The sequence below is a fragment of the Mustela nivalis genome (assembly GCF_964662115.1).
Source record: "Mustela nivalis genome assembly, chromosome: 14".
Lineage (NCBI taxonomy): Eukaryota > Metazoa > Chordata > Mammalia > Carnivora > Mustelidae > Mustela > Mustela nivalis.
The window spans coordinates 35982506-36001693 of record NC_139033.1 but is presented as its reverse complement, the minus strand read 5'-3'; the positions used below and the strand labels follow the sequence as shown (position 1 = coordinate 36001693).

The window sequence follows — 19188 nt, the reverse complement described above, 5'->3', positions numbered from 1 at the left end:
ACAGACTGGTAAGAAACTAGGGGCTCCTGCTGAACCACACACACATTGAGAAGCAGTATTTCTGAGAAGGGAGTTCTACTCTAGGCAGACAAAACAGTAACCACCCACCGCATCGTCCTTCCGAAGAACATTGTGAAGTCCTCAGAAACAGTGGCCCCACATTGCTCCCTTGGCATTCCGAATCCTCAGTTTCTTGGGCATCCCAGTCCCTGGATTTCTCTGCTTACTGGGTTAGCAAGGGAGGGTGGGGAGCAGTAGAATCCTACCATGGATCACAGGCAGTCCATCTGGGGCTCTTCTTTTAGCTTATCAACAGTGCTCAACTCCCAGAGGGCTGGATCCTTCTTGATTCTATCTTGCCTGTAATCAGAGAATTTCTGGGACAATGTTGGCCAATATTCTAGATTCCCATCTTCTCTACTATGGAGCTCTTAAGTTTTCTCCCCACTCTGTACTTCTTGATTCTGTGTTATTTGTCTTAAAAACCCAGACCTCCCCCCACCCCCACAACTAAACTGTGCTGTGCTGCTCTCTGGGGTAGATCTTGGACTACAAATGATCAAATAATGGTAATAGGGAAGGGGTCAAGATCAGCGCTTGTTCCCCCAGTCTCTGCCCACTGCCAGCTCTGTCTTCCTCCCCCCTCTTGGCTTGGTTCCCCTTCTGCTGAGACCATCCTGCGCTGTTGCCCACAAAAGATCGAAAGAGAAGTGTCTCTACACTTGTGAAGACTGTGTGACATGCCCTTCAAAGCTTCAGGGAGATAAATTTAGACATAAAACAGGAAGTAAATCTCTATGTGGCTGAGAGTGATCTAAGGGAACTTATTGCCTCAAGATATTTTAAAGCCAAGGTATGGGGGGAGTAGTTCTTAAACATTCAGGTGGGTCACAGTCACATGGAAGGCTGGTAAGCTACACATTGCTCGTCCCATCCCAGAGTTTCTATTTAGCAGTTTTGGGGGTGGGGCCTGAGAATTTGCATTTCTAAAAAGCTGATGCTGTTGGTCCAAGGACCACATTTTGAGAACTACTATGTAGATGTTCAAGAAGGGACAGAAAACCTCTCTGGGCCACAGGGCTCTCATCTGAAAGGGAAGGTGTTGGATTAAGTGAGCCAAAATGCTCTTGAGGACCGACACCCATGCTTACAGAGTTAAACAGAGGCTACACGTGTACTTGTGTCAAGCTTTTCTCATTACCATGAAATCATTATTGACTACCTACATTAAGATACCATAGGGACGCCTGGGTAAAGCATCTGCCTTTGGCTCAGGTCATGATCGCAGGGTCCTGGGATGGAGTCCAGCACTGGGCTCCTTGCTCAGCAGGGAGCCTGCTTCTCCTTCTGGCTGCTGCTCCCCGTACTTGTGCTCTTTTTCTCTCTGATAATTAAATAAATGCAATCTTTAAAAAAAAAAAAAAGATACTATAAAAATTTCCAGGAGTTTAAAAGCTCTGATCTATATACAACAAAACCTTATTAAATAAAATTCATTACTATCACTTATGGAAAACTTACAGAATACTTTAAGCAAATGCCCTTTTATTCATAATGTCAACTGGGCTCCTACAAAAATGTTTTAAAGAAAAGGTTTCACTGAGATGACTTTACAGAACAAATTAATAATTAGCACGTAAGGCTTAGCATATAACTAATGTTTAAAGGCCTTAAATATGATGTAAGCTACTGGTCTACTAAACATGTACTTCTCCTCCCCTTTCCTCTAACAAATAAATATTACTTGCATTTTTTTTTAAGATTTTATTTATTTATTTGACAGACGGAGATCACAAGTAGGCAGAGAAGCAGGCAGAGAGAGGAGGAAGCAGGCTCCCTGCTGAGCAGAGAGCCTGATGCGGGGCTCCATCCCAGGACCCTGGGATCATGACCTGAGCTGAAGGCAGAGGCTTTAACCCACTGCGCCACCCAGGCGCCCCTTACTTGCATTTTAATTTAGTACTGTGTCCATCCTCCTGAAATAGCCATGCTTGTTCACAGCATCTAATCTTAGCAAATAACTAATATGGTAAACCTGAAGTGTCAGTCATTTAAATATTGCCCCTCTGCCTCACACAAATAAATTGTATTTACATGTTAATTTGCTTAACTCAATCCTGGAGCAGCTGCAGTCACCCTCCTTGGCTGGTCTTAGATCACATGCTCTTCTCCCTCTGGGACCTGATGGCTTCCTGCTTAGAACCTTAGGATTGAAGGGGACCTAGTGTCCAGTCCACTCCCCTAATCTGACCCACCAAATGTGTCTTCAAGGTACTACGCCAAGGAATTCCCAGACTCAGAAGGGACGGCCCAGTCAATCAATCACTAACACCTTGTGAAAGTCTGCTGAGGTCCTCCATCAGTCACCCCAGAAAGCAGAACAGGTCACCTTTGGAGGCATGGAGGAGAGCCAGCACAAATGTATTTAACCACCTTTTTACCTGACCATGTTCACATGCGAAGGTTAATGTCATTAACCTTCACAGTTGCCACATTTTAAAAAATATATGTTGTATTATTACCCAATATATGTTGTATTAATACCCAGTTGTATTATTACCATGCTTTCCTTTACTCAGATTCCTTTAACTCTCTGGGTCCAGCATTCCTAATCCTAGAAGTTTATTTCTCTTTGTTCCTGACCCATCTCTAGGCCTTTGATAAGTCTCTGGAAAACTAATGAGCTTCAACACCTTCACAGTACAAAAATCCTGGGGGCGCCTGGGTGGCTCAGTGGGTTAAGCTGCTGCCTTCGGCTCAGGTCATGATCTCGGGGTCCTGGGATCGAGTCCCACATCGGGCTCTCTCTGCTCAGGGAGCCTGCTTCCTCCTCTCTCTCTGCCTGCCTCTCTGCCTACTTGTGATCTCTCTCTGTCAAGTAAATAAATGAAATCTTAAAAAAAAAAAATACAAAAATCCTCAGGTTCGACACATAGCTCTGCCACTTTTTCATGTTTATATAATTTATCTCCTCAACAAAATCATAGGTTCCTAGAAAACACAGGTTTGTTTTATATTTTATGTCCCATCTCTGCTGTGCCTGAAGGGAGAGCCAGGATCTGGAACCCCAAGTCCCCTTTCCAGGGTCTGATTGGTTCCTGAGGCCGTAAAAATGGAAGAGAGGATTGTTATATAGAGGACATTAAAGGTACTTAGCACCAGTGGTAAGTGACCAGCCCAAAGACTTATGGTGGGATTCTACTATGATGAAATGATGCAGATTAATGGGGAACCACTACTTTACCCCAAGGCCTAGAGGTAAAATAAGGGAGCCTGCTTCCTCCTCTCTCTCTGCCTGCCTCTCTGCCTACTTGTGATCTCTTAAGTAGATGGCTTAAGAACTACTTAAGAACTGGCCTCATCTGCTTTCTCCATACTTCCTATCTTTAGGGGCCACCCTGATCCCACATTGCCTTTCAGCTGCATGACTAAATCCCCACCCTACCCCTTGTCTAGTTGGCCTTGGTTCCAAGGACCTAAGACTGGAGTAAGGCATTCCCAAAGAAGATAGCAGGATGCAACAGGACCTACTAAGCGGAAAGAGCCAAGATTTATACAGAAGAACAGAAATACAAATACCACAGAAGATAAAAGTGACAAAAGACTGACTGAAGGTAAATTAGGATTGCTCCGAGGACATTGTATGTCTACCATCTCGATGTTCTTTTAAGATAAGCTGGACAGGGTGTGCCTGGGTGGCTCAGTGGGTTAAAGCGTCTGCCTTCACCTCGGGTCATGATCTCAGGGTTCTGTAATGGAGCCCCGCGTTGGGCTCTCAGCTTGGCGGGGAGCCTTCTTCCATTCCTCTCTCTCTGCCTGCCTCTCTGCCTACTTGTGATCTCTGTCAAGTAAATAAATAAAATCTTAAAAAAAAAAAAAAAAGGATAAACTGGACAGTTTTTCATGCACAAGCAATGCAGCCCCTTGATTGGAATACTCTTGTCAGCCCTGATTCTTTGGGACCCCAGTTGAGCAGATCAGCTCTGAGCCCCTCCTGGGGAGGGAGGAGAACTCAAAGGCGGTGGGGGGGGATAGGACGGAGAGCACTGCCCATGTTAGAAGCTGATAGGAGCTAAATGCCTGTGAGAAGAATAAAGAGCCTTTCTCTCTCCTAAGAGTGAGTCTAACATATCTTCACCCTTTTCTCCTGGGCCCTCTACTGGTCTTTGTTTCTCTGATTTTTACTATTCTGACTCTGCGGAGGGAAAGAGAAGGAATCAAGTGGGCTTTGGCCCTTCGATTCTCATTAGAAGCCCCTCTTGCACTCTGGTCCTGATTTCATCACTGACATACAGAGATACTTGTTCTCCCAAGGTGGAATAAAAGGCAGAGATCCTGGGGTGTCCTCAGAGCAGAGGTTCTCGCCTTAGCTTGCATATTACAATCAGATGGGGAATTCAGAAAAAAAATTCGCAGTGACCAGGCAGGATCCCCAAGCCAGTGAAATAAGATGGGTGTGAGATCAGATGTCGGTGTATTTTTTTTAAAGATTTTATTTATTTATTTGACAGAGAGAGATCACAAGTAGGCAGAGAGGCAGGCAGAGAGAGAGAGGAGGAAGCAGGCTCCCCGCCGAGCAGAGAGCCTGATGCCGGGCTCGATCTCAGGACCCTGGGTCTCAGGACCCGAGCTGAAGGCAGGGGCTTTAACCCACTGAGCCACCCAGGTGCCCCAATATCAGTGTATTTTAAAACTCGCCAAATGGTTCTAACATGTAATCAAAGCTGAGCCTCACTGGGCTGGAGGTTCAGTATCCCTTCTGTACATTAGAATACCCTGAGGGATACATTAAAAACTACTACTGCTCCATCTGAGACCAACTAAAATTAGAGTCTCTGAGGACTGCAGCCCAGGGATCTGTACATTTTTCAGGTTCCTTGGGTGATTCTTTTTGTGTGTGTTGGTAAACTATATATAACAAAATTTACCATTTTTGCCATTTTTAAGCATACAATTTAGTGGCATGAAGTACATTCACAATACGGTGCATTATTCATTTCCAGAACCTTTTCACTACGCCAAACAAGAGGGTATCCACTAAACAATAATTCCCTATTCTCTTTCCCCCTGCAAGCTCTGGTACCCTCTACTCTACCTTCAGTCTCTATGAATTTTTCTTTTAGGTACCTCATATAACTGGAATCATACAATATTTATCATGTTGTGACTGATTTATTTCACTTAACATAATGCTTTCTAAGTTCCTACATGTTGTAAACCTGTGTCAGCATTTCCTTCCTTTTTAAGGCTGAGTAATATCGCATTGCATGTACATACCACATTCTGTTTATCCATTCACTTGTTAATGGACATTTGGTCTGTCCAGCTTTTGGCTACTGTGAACAAGGCTATGCATATTGGTGTACAAGGATCTGTTTGAGTACCTGCCTTCAATTCTTTTGGCTAAATACCCGGAAGTGGGATTACTGGATCATATGGTAATTCTATGTCTAATTTTTTTCCCATTTCATTGAGATGTAATTGTTGCACAGCATAATGATTTGACTTACTTGTATTGTGAAGTGATTATCACAACAGTTTCATTAGCATCCATCATCTTATACAGATACAAAAAGACGTATATGGAATGCTTCACAAATTTGTTGTCATCCTTGGTCAGGGGCAAATTGATCTTCTTTGTGTAATCCCAATTTTCGTACATGTGCTGCCAAAGTGCACGTTTAACTTTTTGATGAATGGCCATGCCCTCATGTGATCCTTTTTTTTCTTTTAAGATTTATTTATTTGAGGGCGCCTGGGTGGCTCAGTGGGTTGAGCCTCTGCCTTCGGCTCGGGTTGTGATCTCAGGGTCCTGGGATGGAGGCCCGCATCGGGCTCTCTGCTCAGCAGGATGCCTGCTTCACCCCTCTGTCTTTGTTTGCCTACTTGTGACCTCTCTCTCTGTCAAATAAATAAATAAAATCTTTTTTTAAAAAATTTACTTATTTGAGAGAGAGAGAGAGCAAACAAGCGTGGTGAGGGGCAAAGGGAAAGGGAGAGAATCTCAAGCAGACTCCGGGCTGAGCACGGAGCCTGACGCAGGGGTTAATCCCACAACCTGAGATCATGACGTGAGCCGAAATCACGAGCAGGACAGGACGCCCAGCCAAATGAGCCCTCCAGGCACCCTGCCCTCACATGATTCTTAAGTAGAGCCAAACATGAGGAATACCGGTGTTCCTCCTACATCCTAAGAGAGTACTGATTGGTAGTTGGTAAACATTATGGAGTGACTTCCTTCATTAATTTTACTGAAGCCCAATGCAGTTGTTTTTGTCACAAAGTCTGAACACGACTGGGTGGATGAAAAGTACTCTTTTGAAAACCCCAACAAAGTGTCTCCTGGCCATGAGAAGTGGCACCTCAAGTGCAGTTCCCATTTTCAGCTGAAATGTGTCCCCAGTGATTAGTTAGTAGTGATCATGTAAGTATCAGAGTTTCTGAATGATTTGCTTTGTAGATTATAAATTAGACCTGATTCACGTTCGCTTCGGCAGCACATATACTACAATTATACCTGATTCAGGACTTTCCCTATCACAATGCCGTATCTATCATGATACCTAAAATTATTTCTATCATCATACCAGTGCTCAGATATGTTCTCTTGAATCGGAAGGAAAGGTGGTGATAACAAAGTGACTGTGTTGCCCATGAATGTCTTCCATCTCATAAATCGCTGCTCAACTATCTGTTGATAGTCTCATGGGAGTTCAAGGGCACAGGGATGAATAGGTGGCCCACAGAGGATTTCTAGGGCAGTGAAGATACCATCTGTATAACACCACAATGGTGGATACATGTTAGTATACATCTGTCTGAACTCACAGAATGTACCACTCCAAGAGTGAACCCTAATGGAAACTATGTATATGGCGTGGTTATGTGTCAGTGGAGGGTCATCAGTTAAGACAAGTGTACCACTCTGCTGCTGGTGAATGTTGATAATGGGGGAGGTGGTGCCTGTGTGGGAGCAGAGGGTATATGAGAAATCTCTGTATCTTCCCCTCAATTTTACCATGAGTCTAAAACTGAGCCCTCCCCCAAAAAAGCCTTAATAAAAACTATCCTTTAACAGAGCCTGGCACAAGGTAGGCATCAGTAAATATTTGTTAAAATTGAATGAATGAGTGAAAGAATGAATGTAAACAAATAAATGTAGTTTGCTCTGGATGATTCATTATGACGAAAAGTTATGGAATGCTATTACTATTAGTTACTATTCCAAAGTTGAAGTTAAAATGGGAAAATGCCCCTAGTCCTTTGAGAGATAGCAGCAAGAAGGGGCAGTGGATGTGGGGAGCCTTGTGTCCAAGGGTGCACTGAATAGCTTCAACACAGAGCTGAGTCAGAGGACATGAAGGGTGCTGGTATGGAATAAGGGTGGCAGGCAAGGGGTACCACTTAAGTCACAAGACTCCTGCTTCCTTCCTCTCTGTCGTATACCAGTCCCAGGACCCGCAGGTTTTCTCCTGCGCTGGGTCTTTGAAAACCTGTCCAGACATGAAGTAACATGTTGTTTTGGCATTTTTAGTTCAAGTACCATCTAAAGTCAAATTGTATAAAGGAAGAGAAATCTATGAGTCAGTTTCCAGATTTGTATTTTGAAGATTACATCAATGGATTTCCATAGAAAGAAACCACAAGCTTCTTGCAGACTGTCTGGATTCACAAAGACCTACATCACTTTCAACTAATGAGGAAGAACACCCAAGGATATCCTCTAAAGATATGCATGAACTTTTAAGGTGCATTTAAAAGCCAGATCTCCACTCTCAATGTTTCTCCTATCTCTGTATAATTGTAATGGTTGGTACAGGAAAAGAAGCTGAATTACTGTTTATTATTTTGTTCCCAAAATTAACGCAGCAATTTTGAGAGTGTTAGTAAACGCTGCATCTACTCCCAAACAAGTTTCATATGTATACATTATTATCTCTCATTTAATTCTCATAATATCCTTTGAAGCAGGTACTATTATCTCTGCTTTTTACAGATGTAGAAATTGAAGCTGAGAGGTCAAGGAAATCGCCTAAAGTCATGACTTCAATTAGTGGCAGCATCAAGATTCAAATTCAGGGCTAATTTGAAAGGTTGTAACTTTTCCTATTAAACCATTATGCCCCTTCAAAGAACCACAGGGGGGTGGAATTACATAATAAAAATATTAATCTTTGATTAAGAGGAGAAAAAGACCAATCATAAAATGTTATGTCAGCCCATGGCAGAGGTTAGAAGGTGCTGGGTGGGGTGAATGAAGAGGTTAGGAAACTGCAAGACACCTGGCTGTCTCAGTTGGTAGAGCATGCGACTCCTGTTATAAGGTCATGAGTTCAAGCTCCACACCGGGATAGAGCCTACTTTTAAAAAATAATAATAAAATTGCAAGGTGGAAAACAGGACCTAGACTAGAGGGAAATGAGTGAGGCAGTCCTCCTGGGAAAAGAGGAGAAGCTGAGGAGGAGATGGGAGGGAATGGACACTGTTAGTATCTAGCTGAGCTGTATTGGACAAAGATCAAATTGGTAAGGATTTTCCCAGGGCGGATAAGATAGATGTGCATTTTGATCCCCAGGCACGTGTGAGTAGCTGCATAAGCAACACCTTCCATGTAGCAGACTTCGAAAAAAGAAGTTTGTTGAATCTCAATTTTGAAAGACCAATCGACTAATAAAGACTAGACCAATAAAAACTAGAAAACTTGATTTCTGTAATTGGCACGTGCAGCTAATAGACTCTCATATATGTTCAATGACTAAGAACAAAACAAGACGGCACCAGAAGTGACTGGGAAAGGTTTACCAAGTCAAAATGAGTGTGAAACGAGCTTTTGCATTTCCAAGGATAATAGCTTGCATTTGTTATCTCCTATACGACAAACAGTTAATGCTTTACTTACATCAAGTCCCCTAATTCTGGTAACAACTCTATACATTCTACTATATTTTCAATTCCATTTTAACAGATGAGGCAGAAAATTAAGTAACTTATTCAAAGTCATAAAACGAGAATCCAGCAGATTTTTCTGGATCTTAAAGGTCGTGCACTTAGCCATTACACTGCTTTCTGAACTCTGCACTTAACACCAGATGAAAAGGGATAGTGACTGCTTGTGCTAGAATGTGATGGGAGAACGTATCGAGCAACTAATTACCTCGCCAGAGGTGAGGGGGAATTTGGGTGCCCAAATTGCTACAGAAAATCCCGTTGTCCTATGTGATGCAAAAGCTAATGGCACCGGAAATTGGGCAAGGAAGCCTTCTGAGAGTACCTAGCTGGTCACATTCGATAAATGGCTTCCTTTTGCCCCAAACTACTCTATAGTGTTCAATGGGAGGCAGTCAGACTCAGAGGAAACCAGACAATTCCTGCTAAAAACGATCATTTCCAAGATCTGCCGCCCAGTTGAAAGAAAAAAAAGTCTCGGCACAGATTTCGAGCAAATTTCCATTAGGTATCTGATGTCTAGGAACCACTTCCCTTAGCAGTGCCATACACATCAAGCCCTAAAACGAGGAAGCCTCGACTGAGGTTGCCCAACGCGGGTCCTGGCACACGCAAGTCACTGAGTCAGCTGAGCGCGGCGAGGGGCCGGCGGTGGAGAGCCGCGGTCTCCGGCTTGAGGCAATCCTCCTCCCACGGTCTCGGGAAGCCCCGACGCCCCAGCCTTCCTAGCTCAAGTGGAGCCGCCCGGGCGTAGCTCCTCCACCGCTTCCTCCCCCAGCTGCAGCCGCCCGACCGTTCCTACTAAGCCCGGACTCCACCTCCCCAGTTCCGAAGCGCGCGCCTCCGTGAGCGGGCGGGGGCGGGGGAAGGCGAATTAAAAGCGCGGTGCGCGCATGCGCGCAGAGGTCCCGCCCCGCCAGGGGCCCCGCCCCCTCGGCGCTGCAGGCGTGGCCCGCCCGCGCGGCTCCCCCCGGCAAACCTGTCTCTGCAGGGCGGGGAGCGGAGCTTCCTCCTCAGAGTACCGTGCGGCGTCGCCGGAATTTTTCTTCCGCCCCTGCCTCCGCGGCGCCGGGGCGAGCGAGGGGGCGAGCGGAAGGTTCGCTGGAGCCGAGCCCCGCGATGCGCCCGGGGGCAGCAACGCAAGTCGCGGGGTCGCCGGCGACGGACGGGTCGCTGTGCGGGGAGCTGTCGCAGGCCCCGTCGCCCCCGGCCTTGCAGCCGCCTCCGGCCGCGCCGTCGGGGCCGCCACTCCCCGCTTCGGCCGGCGCGACCCTCAACCGCCTTCCCGAGCCGCTGCTGCGGAGACTCAGCGGGAGCCTGGACCGAGCGCCCGAGGGCCGGGGCTGGAGGAGGCTGGCCGAGGTGGCGGGAAGTCGGGGGCGCCTCCGGCTCAGGTGAGGGGCGGGGGGGGGGCGGGAGCGAGCGGCCACCCGGGTGGGAGGACCGACGCCCCGGCGGCCGGAGCGCGGCGGGGGCCGCTGCGGTGAACGCGGCGCGGAGAGGGGACTCGGTCGGGAAAGCGTGGGAATGCCAGAGATCCCAGCTCGGACCCTCCTCCCCGGGGGCTCCACCGAGAGCGAGCCGCGGAGGTCGACCCGGGAGGATCGCGGGAGAAGGCGGGCTGTCTGCAAACCGCAGGGTCCGGGCCGTGGTTCCAAAAGACCCGGGGTGCGGAAGAACGGGCTGTGGGCGCAGGCCGGGAAGACCGGAGGAAGGCTTAAGCCGCAGAAGTGCAGGTGAAGAGATCATGAAAGCGAAGGATTTCCTGGAAGTTTTCCTGTAGGAGAGGATGGTGCTGGGAAAGCCTGAAACTAAAACTGCCGCCTGCCTCGGTCAGACCACCTCCCCGGGTTCTCTTGTTGACTTCGCCGTGAGCCCTGGGCTCGAAGTCAAACTGGTTTTCCTCTGCCCAGGCTAGGAGCTGCGGACCTTTGGTCTCAGGACTTCTTCGCACTGTTAAGAATTATTGAGGACCCCAGAGTTTTTAATGTGGGTTCTGTGCATTACACACATGTAATGTATGCGGAGTCACCCTATTAGGAATTAAAACGAAGAAACATTAAAAATATTAACTCTTTTTAAAAGAGCAATCTGTTACGTGTTAACAGAAATTGCATGTTTTTGTGGGAAAACAAAACTTTTCCAAAACGAACAAACACAATTTGTTGGAAAAGCGGCATTGTTTTTACATTTTAAAGGTCTCTTCGAAGTCTTGCCTCTATTGCTGAGAACGGGCCCCCTTTAGGGGCTTCTGCATTTGGTCTGTTGCACGGTCCCAGGTCATGTAACACTGGATACTCCACAATGTACACTTCCTCAGAGACTGAATGAAAACGATAAGTAACATCTCAGTGTTACTGTAAAAAATCGTTTGGACCTTGCAGAGCCGGTGACAGGATCTCAGGAACTGCACTAGGGATGCCCAGACCCCACTTAGAACCACTCCTCTCTGCTGTTGTTAGGATTTTGATCTGCCTGGCTGGGAATCCCTTAGGAGTTTTTTGTTGTTGTGTTTTTTTTTTTAAACTTCTCATATGACTAAACTTTCTCTTGGACTATAATTATTTGTACACTTTCTTATGAACTCCTCGAGAACAGGGGGCATCAGTTCAGTCTGTGTTCTGCATAGAACCTTAGACACCATATTCTTGAATTGAGAAGGGAGTCATTTGTTCACGATTTTATGTTTATTGAGGTATGAGCCTGTTATGAGCTGGAAGTTCCGGAAGATAAAAAGTTGACAAATATTTAGTTCCTATTCACAAGGACCTCTCTAGTAATGGACTGTTATTCTGGGACATTCACAAATAACATGTTAAATGCTATGTTGGATGTGAATAATAATAACAGTGGGTTGTTGTCATTTATTGAGCATTTAGTATATAGCAACACACTAAGCATTTACCTGCATTGTCTACTTTCACCCTCGCAACAACCTCGAGTTTCAGAGTTTGGGGTTAAGCCAGGATCATGATGATTTAGGGCTCTTTGGCCACAGAGAGGAATAATGATGTGAAGTTGGAATTAACAAGTGATAAACTTGCAAAATTGAGCAGACAGCACACTTTTCTGTTCTAGGAAAAACCAGTGCTTCTCTTAGGGAAAAGGGGCTATGCAAAGAAGATCCGAAATACTATTACACTGTGTCTGTAGATTTCTGAATTTCTGGACTTCATAACAATGTAAAAAGTTGTCTTCTCTGGGGATAGGATCATCAGATCTGTGATTGGTTTGGTTGGTTTGTGGTGACTTCCCTGAAGAGGGCCTGAGAGTAAGGACTCCTAATTTGGCAGTGGAGGAAAGAGAAGAAAGGAAGGCCCTGCCACTGAGGAAGCAGTGGATACCTGCTGAAGTAGGATACACGGCTGAAGCAGTGGATACCTGACAGCAGGTGCTCAGTGTTCATTCTCGAGCGTTCAGTCAGCTTTTGCCAAAGGCCACAGAATGGTTCGTGTGGCAAACTCACAGAAAGGTCTGAGGCCACATCTCTGGCGAAGGTAGTATAGAGAGAAGGGCAGTCTTGCCTCCCAGGCAACAACATGCATTTGCGGAATCTGGCAAATTCCAGAGTGGGATGTCTGAAAAGAAATAGATGGGATTTCACCAGTCTTCCGAGATCGAGAAGAGTAGTTCAGAACAGGTGACTGGTGGTGAGAGTCGGGGCACCCCTGCAAGTTAGAAAATTGGGGAGTAGTAAAGTCATATACCTACTGAAATCGGAATTAAACTGGTGTAACAAAAGGTTAGCAGTGGGCACTTAGAAGCTGGAGTGTGACATCTGAGTGGGCAAGGTAAGCTGGTGATGCCTACTCTATTTAAGACAAAAAAGCTATTTCAGAGTAATTTCATACTGGTGCTAGAAGAGCATCTCTCATACCAGAAAGTCCTAGAGGTATTTTTCTCTAGTGTCAGATCAAGGAAATGAAATGTGAGGGTGCAAGTGGATAGTAGTTCCTATGAGGTTGTGGACTTTCTCCCTAAAGTCTTCCAAGGTTGCCTAGTGTTTCTCTTCCCTTTTTCTGACTATATACATGTTTCCTCAAATAGATGAGAATTTAATGAGGAAAACCCAAGAGTCCATCCTGAACTGTCCATCAGAGATTAGGAGTAATTGTAAATGTTTTCATATAATTTTGGGTGACTGACAATCAGTCCTGGCTTACAGTTTGGTTTCCCACAACCGTGTGTATACAGGAGTGCCCTAAATACAAACTCAGCCCTCATTCCATTCCAGATCGCCCTGATACTGAACAGCCTTTGCTTTCAATGCAGATAGAAGCAGGTTCTGAGTGACACAACTGTGTCATGGTGTCACCACACCCTGAAGGTGAGAGCTTTCAGGAGGCTCTAACGCTGCCAGGACTCCATGCAGGAGGGAGCTTAGGAAGGGGGCTCTGGGACTCAGACCAAGGAAAAGCATCCCTGCACACCTGCTGTAGCTGCAGACTTCTGCCCTCCTGCAGTTTGTGATAAGATTGAGAACGTGTGCGCTGAAACAAAGGCTCTCCTCCTGTCTCAGCCCCTCTGGTCTGTCTCTTCAGTGTCTGAAGTTTGGAGCTCCGTGTCTTCACCCAATCCCCTTCTCAGTGTATCCTTAAGTCTCAGGACTATACCTACTTGGTTGGATTCCTCTCAGTTCGTATCTTCAGTCTGTATCTTTGCTTTGAACCCCCTGGATTCGTACCTGTAGATGCCGATTTACCATCTTGTCATGAATGACTAAGATATCTTAAGGGTAGCATGTCCCAAACTTGGCATGTCTTCCCCCACGGACCTGTTTTTCACGTAGTTTTTCTTTATCTCAGGAAATGGCAACTGTACCCCTCTGATTGCTCAAGCCCAACACTTCCAAATCATTCCTGAGTCCCCTTTTATTTGCCATGTCCCATCGGCATCTGCTACGCTTTCGGTGTGCATCCAGAATCCAACCTCCTTAGCTTCAGCTCTGGGCAGGCCACTGCCCTCTCTCACCTGGAGCGTTCCTGTAGGCGCCTCTCTTCTGCTTGGCCCCTGCCCCCAGGCTATTCTCAACATATTCTCATTCAGTGAGAATTACTACTCTTTTGAATATTCAGTGGGTCTTATCTTTCCTTTAATTGCTTTTCTCTTTCAGGATAAAAACACCCGTTAGTTACCAGTTACCTCTTGGACCCCATTATCTTCCTCCCTTTCTCTACTCTCTGCGCACTTGCAGGAAGGTCTTTGGACTTGCTCTTCCGCAGTCTGACTAGCCTCCACAGGTGAACCGTAAGACTTCCCTTCTTCAAGTGTTTGCTTACAAGTCACCTCCTTCAGTGAGGGCCTCTCTGATCACATGATTTAAAATGACCCCGTACATCTGCTCCAGCATTGCTCAGCCCCCTGCTTTGCTTTGTTTTTTCTTCAGAGCACTTATGACCATTGGATCGATACACACACCACACACACACACACACACCTCTGTTTGTCTGCCTGTGTGTGCATATATATATATTTATATCTTGTAGGAAAATCCAGGATGATAGGAAATTTTGTCTTGTTTGCTCCAGTATCCTAAATACCTAGGGAAAATGGCCTGTTTTAGTTGATTAATAAGTAGTTGCTGAATTAATGAAGAGAAATTTCAAAGAGTAAATGTTCCAAGAAGAGAAGCAAAAGAAGCGAAAAGCAGTGCTGTGGTTTGTACCCTAAGGGATGTATGATGTGTTCTATTTGATTATATATTTTTTGAAGTGAAGAGAAATACAAATATATTTTCTTAAGAGCAAAGCCCATTTGTTTCGGTAATAGTTTTTTAACTTAAATGAGAAATTCCAAATTAGGGCTGGTAGAAACCACTTCAAAGCACAGTCTTACAGGAATGTAACTAAAAAAGGAAAGAAAGAGTCTGGTATATAGAAGCATCATCTGATCTGAAAGCCAGTGCCCAGGCGGAAAATCAGTAAAAAAGAAAAGGAGATACAGAATCTTATTTTTCTCCTGTGTGTCTTGTATTGGAAATTTCTGTCTGCTTCAGCTCGACCTCTTTCTTCATTTGGAAGAAAGAAGTCAGATTGTTTTTCGCTTTTTTCTGTATCAGTATAAACATCAAAGCATCACTCGGCCGCATTTGGTGAGCTGGCTTCTGAATTTTATGTACCCGATTTTGACCATCTTTCTGAATCATTTAAAAAAAATTATATTTAGCATACAGCATCCTTGTTTTTTTAGATCTTATATTCTAATTATCTAAAAGAATGGTAATCCTTCTATTATCTCTAATACTGGTTTCTTGACCTGGGGGTTACAGGGACTAAGGGAAGAAAATCTTACCAAATAGAGGAGTGGTAGGCATCTGCAACTTTCATTGTTGCTTTCATCATAGTTACCATTATTCCGTAGGAGAAATGAGACTTTTAACACAAAAAAAATAGGAAAGATCATCTCAGGTTAAAAGGCAGTCTTATAGTCCTTATCTTTATCATTTTACTAGCCACTAGTCTGCCATCCAGAATTTGGGAACAGTTGACATATATTATGATGACTTACATTTATCAAAAATAGAGTATTGAATATACGCATTTAAATGAGACACTTAAAAAAGAATACCTAGTGAGTATAGAGGCCTTGAAGGAATGATCAGGTTACCAAACTAGTAACTAATCAAAACCTTTTTTTAGAAAAGCCAAAACAGTTTCAGAACCAGCATCATTAGGAAACTGATGTTCTTTCAATAGCCCATATTTTTATTGCATAGTAAGAACTCACTTTTATTGAGTGCTTATTTTTTGCCAAGCACTGTCCTAAGTACTTATAGCATGGATTATCTAATTTGATTCTAACAATCCTATGAGATAGGTGATACTAGTATTGAAATTATTTTGGTTGGGGGCACCGTGGCTCAGTGAGTTAAGCCTCTGCCTTCAGCTCAGATCATGATCCCAGGGTCCTGGGATCAAGCCCCGCATTGGGCTCTCTGCTCATCAGGGAGCCTGCTTCCTCCTCTTTCTCTGCCTGCTTCTCTGCCTACTTGTGATCTCCTTCAAATAAATAAATAAAATCTTAAAAAAAAAAATTAAAAAAAATTTTAAAAAGTACCGACGGGGTAAAAAAAAAAAATTATTTTGGTTGAAGACCTTTTTTTCCCTAAAGTTATGAGATTACCAACTTCACCACAGAATTATAAATCTTGAATGACCGTTATATAAATGCTATGGTAGCCTTTTAATAAAAGCGATCAAAATGAATGTGGGTTAAGGATATTCCAGAAGCGCCTGGGTGGCTCAGTGGGTTAAGTGGGTTAAGATCTTAGGGTCATGAGATCAGGCCCTGTGACGGACTCTGCACTGAGCATGGAGCCTACTTTAAGATTCTTTGTCTATAGGACACCTGGGTGGCTCAGTTGGTTAAGCATCTGCCTTCAGCTCAGGTCCTGATTTTAGGGTCCTGGGATCAAATCCCACATCTGGCTCCTTGCTCAGAGAGGAGTCTGCTTCTCCCTCTGCCTACTCTGCCTGCCACTTCCCCTGCTTGTGCTCTCACTCTCCCTCTCTCTCTGACAAATTCATAAATAAAATCTTTAAAAAAAAAAAGATTCTCTCTCTATCCCTCTCCCCAGCCTGTCTCTCTAAAAAAAGAAAAGACTGGGGGCGCCTGGGTGGCTCAGTGGGTTAAGCCGCTGCCTTCGGCTCAGGTCATGATCTCAGGTCCTGGGATCGAGCCCCACATCGAGCTCTCTGCTCTGCGGGGAGCCTGCTTCCTCCTCTCTGCCTGCCTCTCTGCCTACTTGTGATCTCTGTCTGTCAAATAAATAAATAAAATCTTTAAAAAAAAAAAAGAAAAGACTGTTCCAAGTCATACGAAAAGTTGCTTACCTTGCATCTGGCACAGCTGTGATACTCTTACGTCTGACCATTTCCATCCATCCAGTCCTCCAGCCTTTTAAGTTACAGTTGAAATTCACGCAGTAGAGGTGCCTGGGTGGCTCAGTCGTTGGGTGTCTGCCTTCAGCTTGGGTCATGATCCCAGGGTCCTGGGATAGAGCCCCTCTTCAGGCTCCCTGCTGAGCAAGGAGCCTGCTTCTCCCTCTCCCACTCCTCCCATTTGTGTTCCTGCTCTCACTGTCTTTGTCAAATAAATAAATAAAGCCTTAAAAAAAACTTCATGCAGTTATCATTCAGTTATGAATAATTAATATGCGCAAGACAGATTTTAGGTATTGAGGGGTTAAAAATACGGGGTTTCTGTTTTCAAGGAATACTGTAATCTAGTTAGGTAGAGAAGACACACTTGTGAAAGAAAAGCTCACGGTTTCAAGGCAGAATTGTGTCAGCTGAGACATAGAGAACAGGGGTCTGCAAACAATAATCCCTGAGCCCGATTTGGGCCACTGCCCCTGTTTTTGCAGTTTATGGGCTAAGATTGGTTTTCATATTTAAAAAATTATAAGACAAAAGACAAGAAAGAAGAACTTGCAATAGACGTATGGCCCATAAAACCTAAAATATTTTCCCTATGGCCCTTTACAGAATTTATCAACCTTTAATATATAAGATAAGTCCTATCAGGAGACTGTGTCTAACGTGCTTGGGGGATTTGTGTGGTCTGGGTGAACCTCACAGAGAAGCTAGAGTTTATATTGGACTATAATTTGGAAGGAAAGGGACAGATCCCTGTGAGGTGTGGATTCTACAGTATATCATGGAGATTATCTAAAGGCTTTGGTTAGCCTTTGTTGCTGGTTTTGTGTCTTTGGGAAGATTTTGGGGGGCTCTTTTGTTTTTCTTTTCTTGAATGTTTCATACTTGTGCTTTCCCTTTCTATGAAATTGTTGAAGTCCATACTCCTTGTCTCATTATTTATGGCCTTCTGTAGTCTGATCTTAACCTTTCTAACCTTGTATCAAATGCCTACCAAACGCAATGACATTAAAAAGGAAATGGTATATGTATGTTAAATACTGATAGTTTAAAAAAAAAGTTCTAACAAAAAGACAGACAGAAAGTAGATTCTTTGGAGCAGAGGTCAGCAAACTTTTTCTGTGAAGAGCTAAATAGTCCATGTGTTCAGGTTTGCAGACCAATGACTCACCTCTGCTGTTATAACAGTAAAGCAGCCATCCACCTTTGTAACCATGTCTGTGAAGGAGCATGGCTGTGTTCCAACAAAACTGTTTACAAAATCAGGTGACTGGGTAGGTTTGACCCAAGACCAGCGTTTGTCTTACCCATGAGTTAGGGTATTTCTAGGTACTTAGAAGAACTTTGAATGTCAGTAGCAATGATAGTCTTCTAAAGATTATTGGAAAAATGAGCATATATAGTAAAAAATTCGACAGTACAAAAGGGTTTTTAGTGAAAAGTTGAATCATCCAGCTGTGAGCTTTGTTGCACTGGCTCCCCTCTGTAGGAAAATTACTACTTATAGTTTCTTGGCTTTTTAAAAAATTTTTTATAAACATATAATGTATTATTAGCCCCAGGAGTACAGGTCTGTGAATCACCAGGTTTACACACTTAACAGCACTCACTGTAGCACATACCCTCCCCGATGTCCTTAACCCCACCGCCCTCTCCCTACCCTCCTCCCCCCAGGCACCATCAGTTTGTTTTGTGACATTAAGAGTCTCTTATGTTTTGTCTCCCTCCCGATCCCATCTTGTTTCATTTATTCTTTTCCTGCCCCCCCCCAAACTCCCCACGTTGCATCTCCACTTCCTCATATCAGGAGATCATATAATAGTTGTCTTTCTCCGACTGACTTATTTCGCTAAGTATAATACCCTCTAGTTCCATCCACGTCATCGCAAATGTTGGCTCTCTTTTCAAGGTTAATTCTGTACATTTAAGAACAAACACATATTCTTAGTAATAAAAATGGTATCAAGCAGAACAAACACTGTTCTCTATTTATATGAATACAAATGTAGGCACATGGCTTTGCTAAGACAAAATTCTATATGTTAAGTTTTTTCATTTTTCAACATGTCTCAAAGATCTGTGCCCTTTATTGGTCGTATTATACCTTCTAAAAGCACAAGAACAAGTAGAGAAATGTATCTGATCTTCCTACTCTGAATTCCCAAATTAAAGGTAAAAATTTTTATTAATATCAAAACCAACTTTCACATCCTGTCTCAAGATTTCTCTCATCTTCTGATTTAGTAGTCTTGGGAGCTGAGTTGGAGAAGGGTGTAAGAGGAATTCCCTGTGGTGGCAGGAGGAAGAGGAAAGGACAGTAACATTCATAATGGAAATAACTTTTCACCACTCAGTGACTCATGAT

The 19188-nt window shown here is 44.2% G+C and overlaps 2 protein-coding genes across 3 annotated transcripts in view; one reads left to right on the top strand and one right to left on the bottom strand.

Moving 5' to 3' along the window:
• The window catches only part of ALPK2 (alpha kinase 2), a 144735-nt gene extending 134533 nt beyond the window's left edge, over positions 1-10202 (bottom strand). Inside the window, exon 1 of the mRNA XM_082699445.1 lies at positions 9926-10202. The gene's annotated coding sequence lies outside the window, so the exon portion shown is untranslated. The remainder of the gene's footprint in view (positions 1-9925) is intronic.
• Positions 9727-19188, top strand: part of MALT1 (MALT1 paracaspase) — a 61538-nt gene continuing 52076 nt past the window's right edge. Inside the window, exon 1 of one of the 2 annotated variants that reach the window (XM_082699474.1) lies at positions 9727-10340. In XM_082699474.1, coding sequence (XP_082555600.1) covers positions 10066-10340 — 275 coding nt within the window. In that variant the 5' untranslated portion in view covers positions 9727-10065. The remainder of the gene's footprint in view (positions 10341-19188) is intronic. The other variant, XM_082699473.1, reaches the window with a different exon arrangement.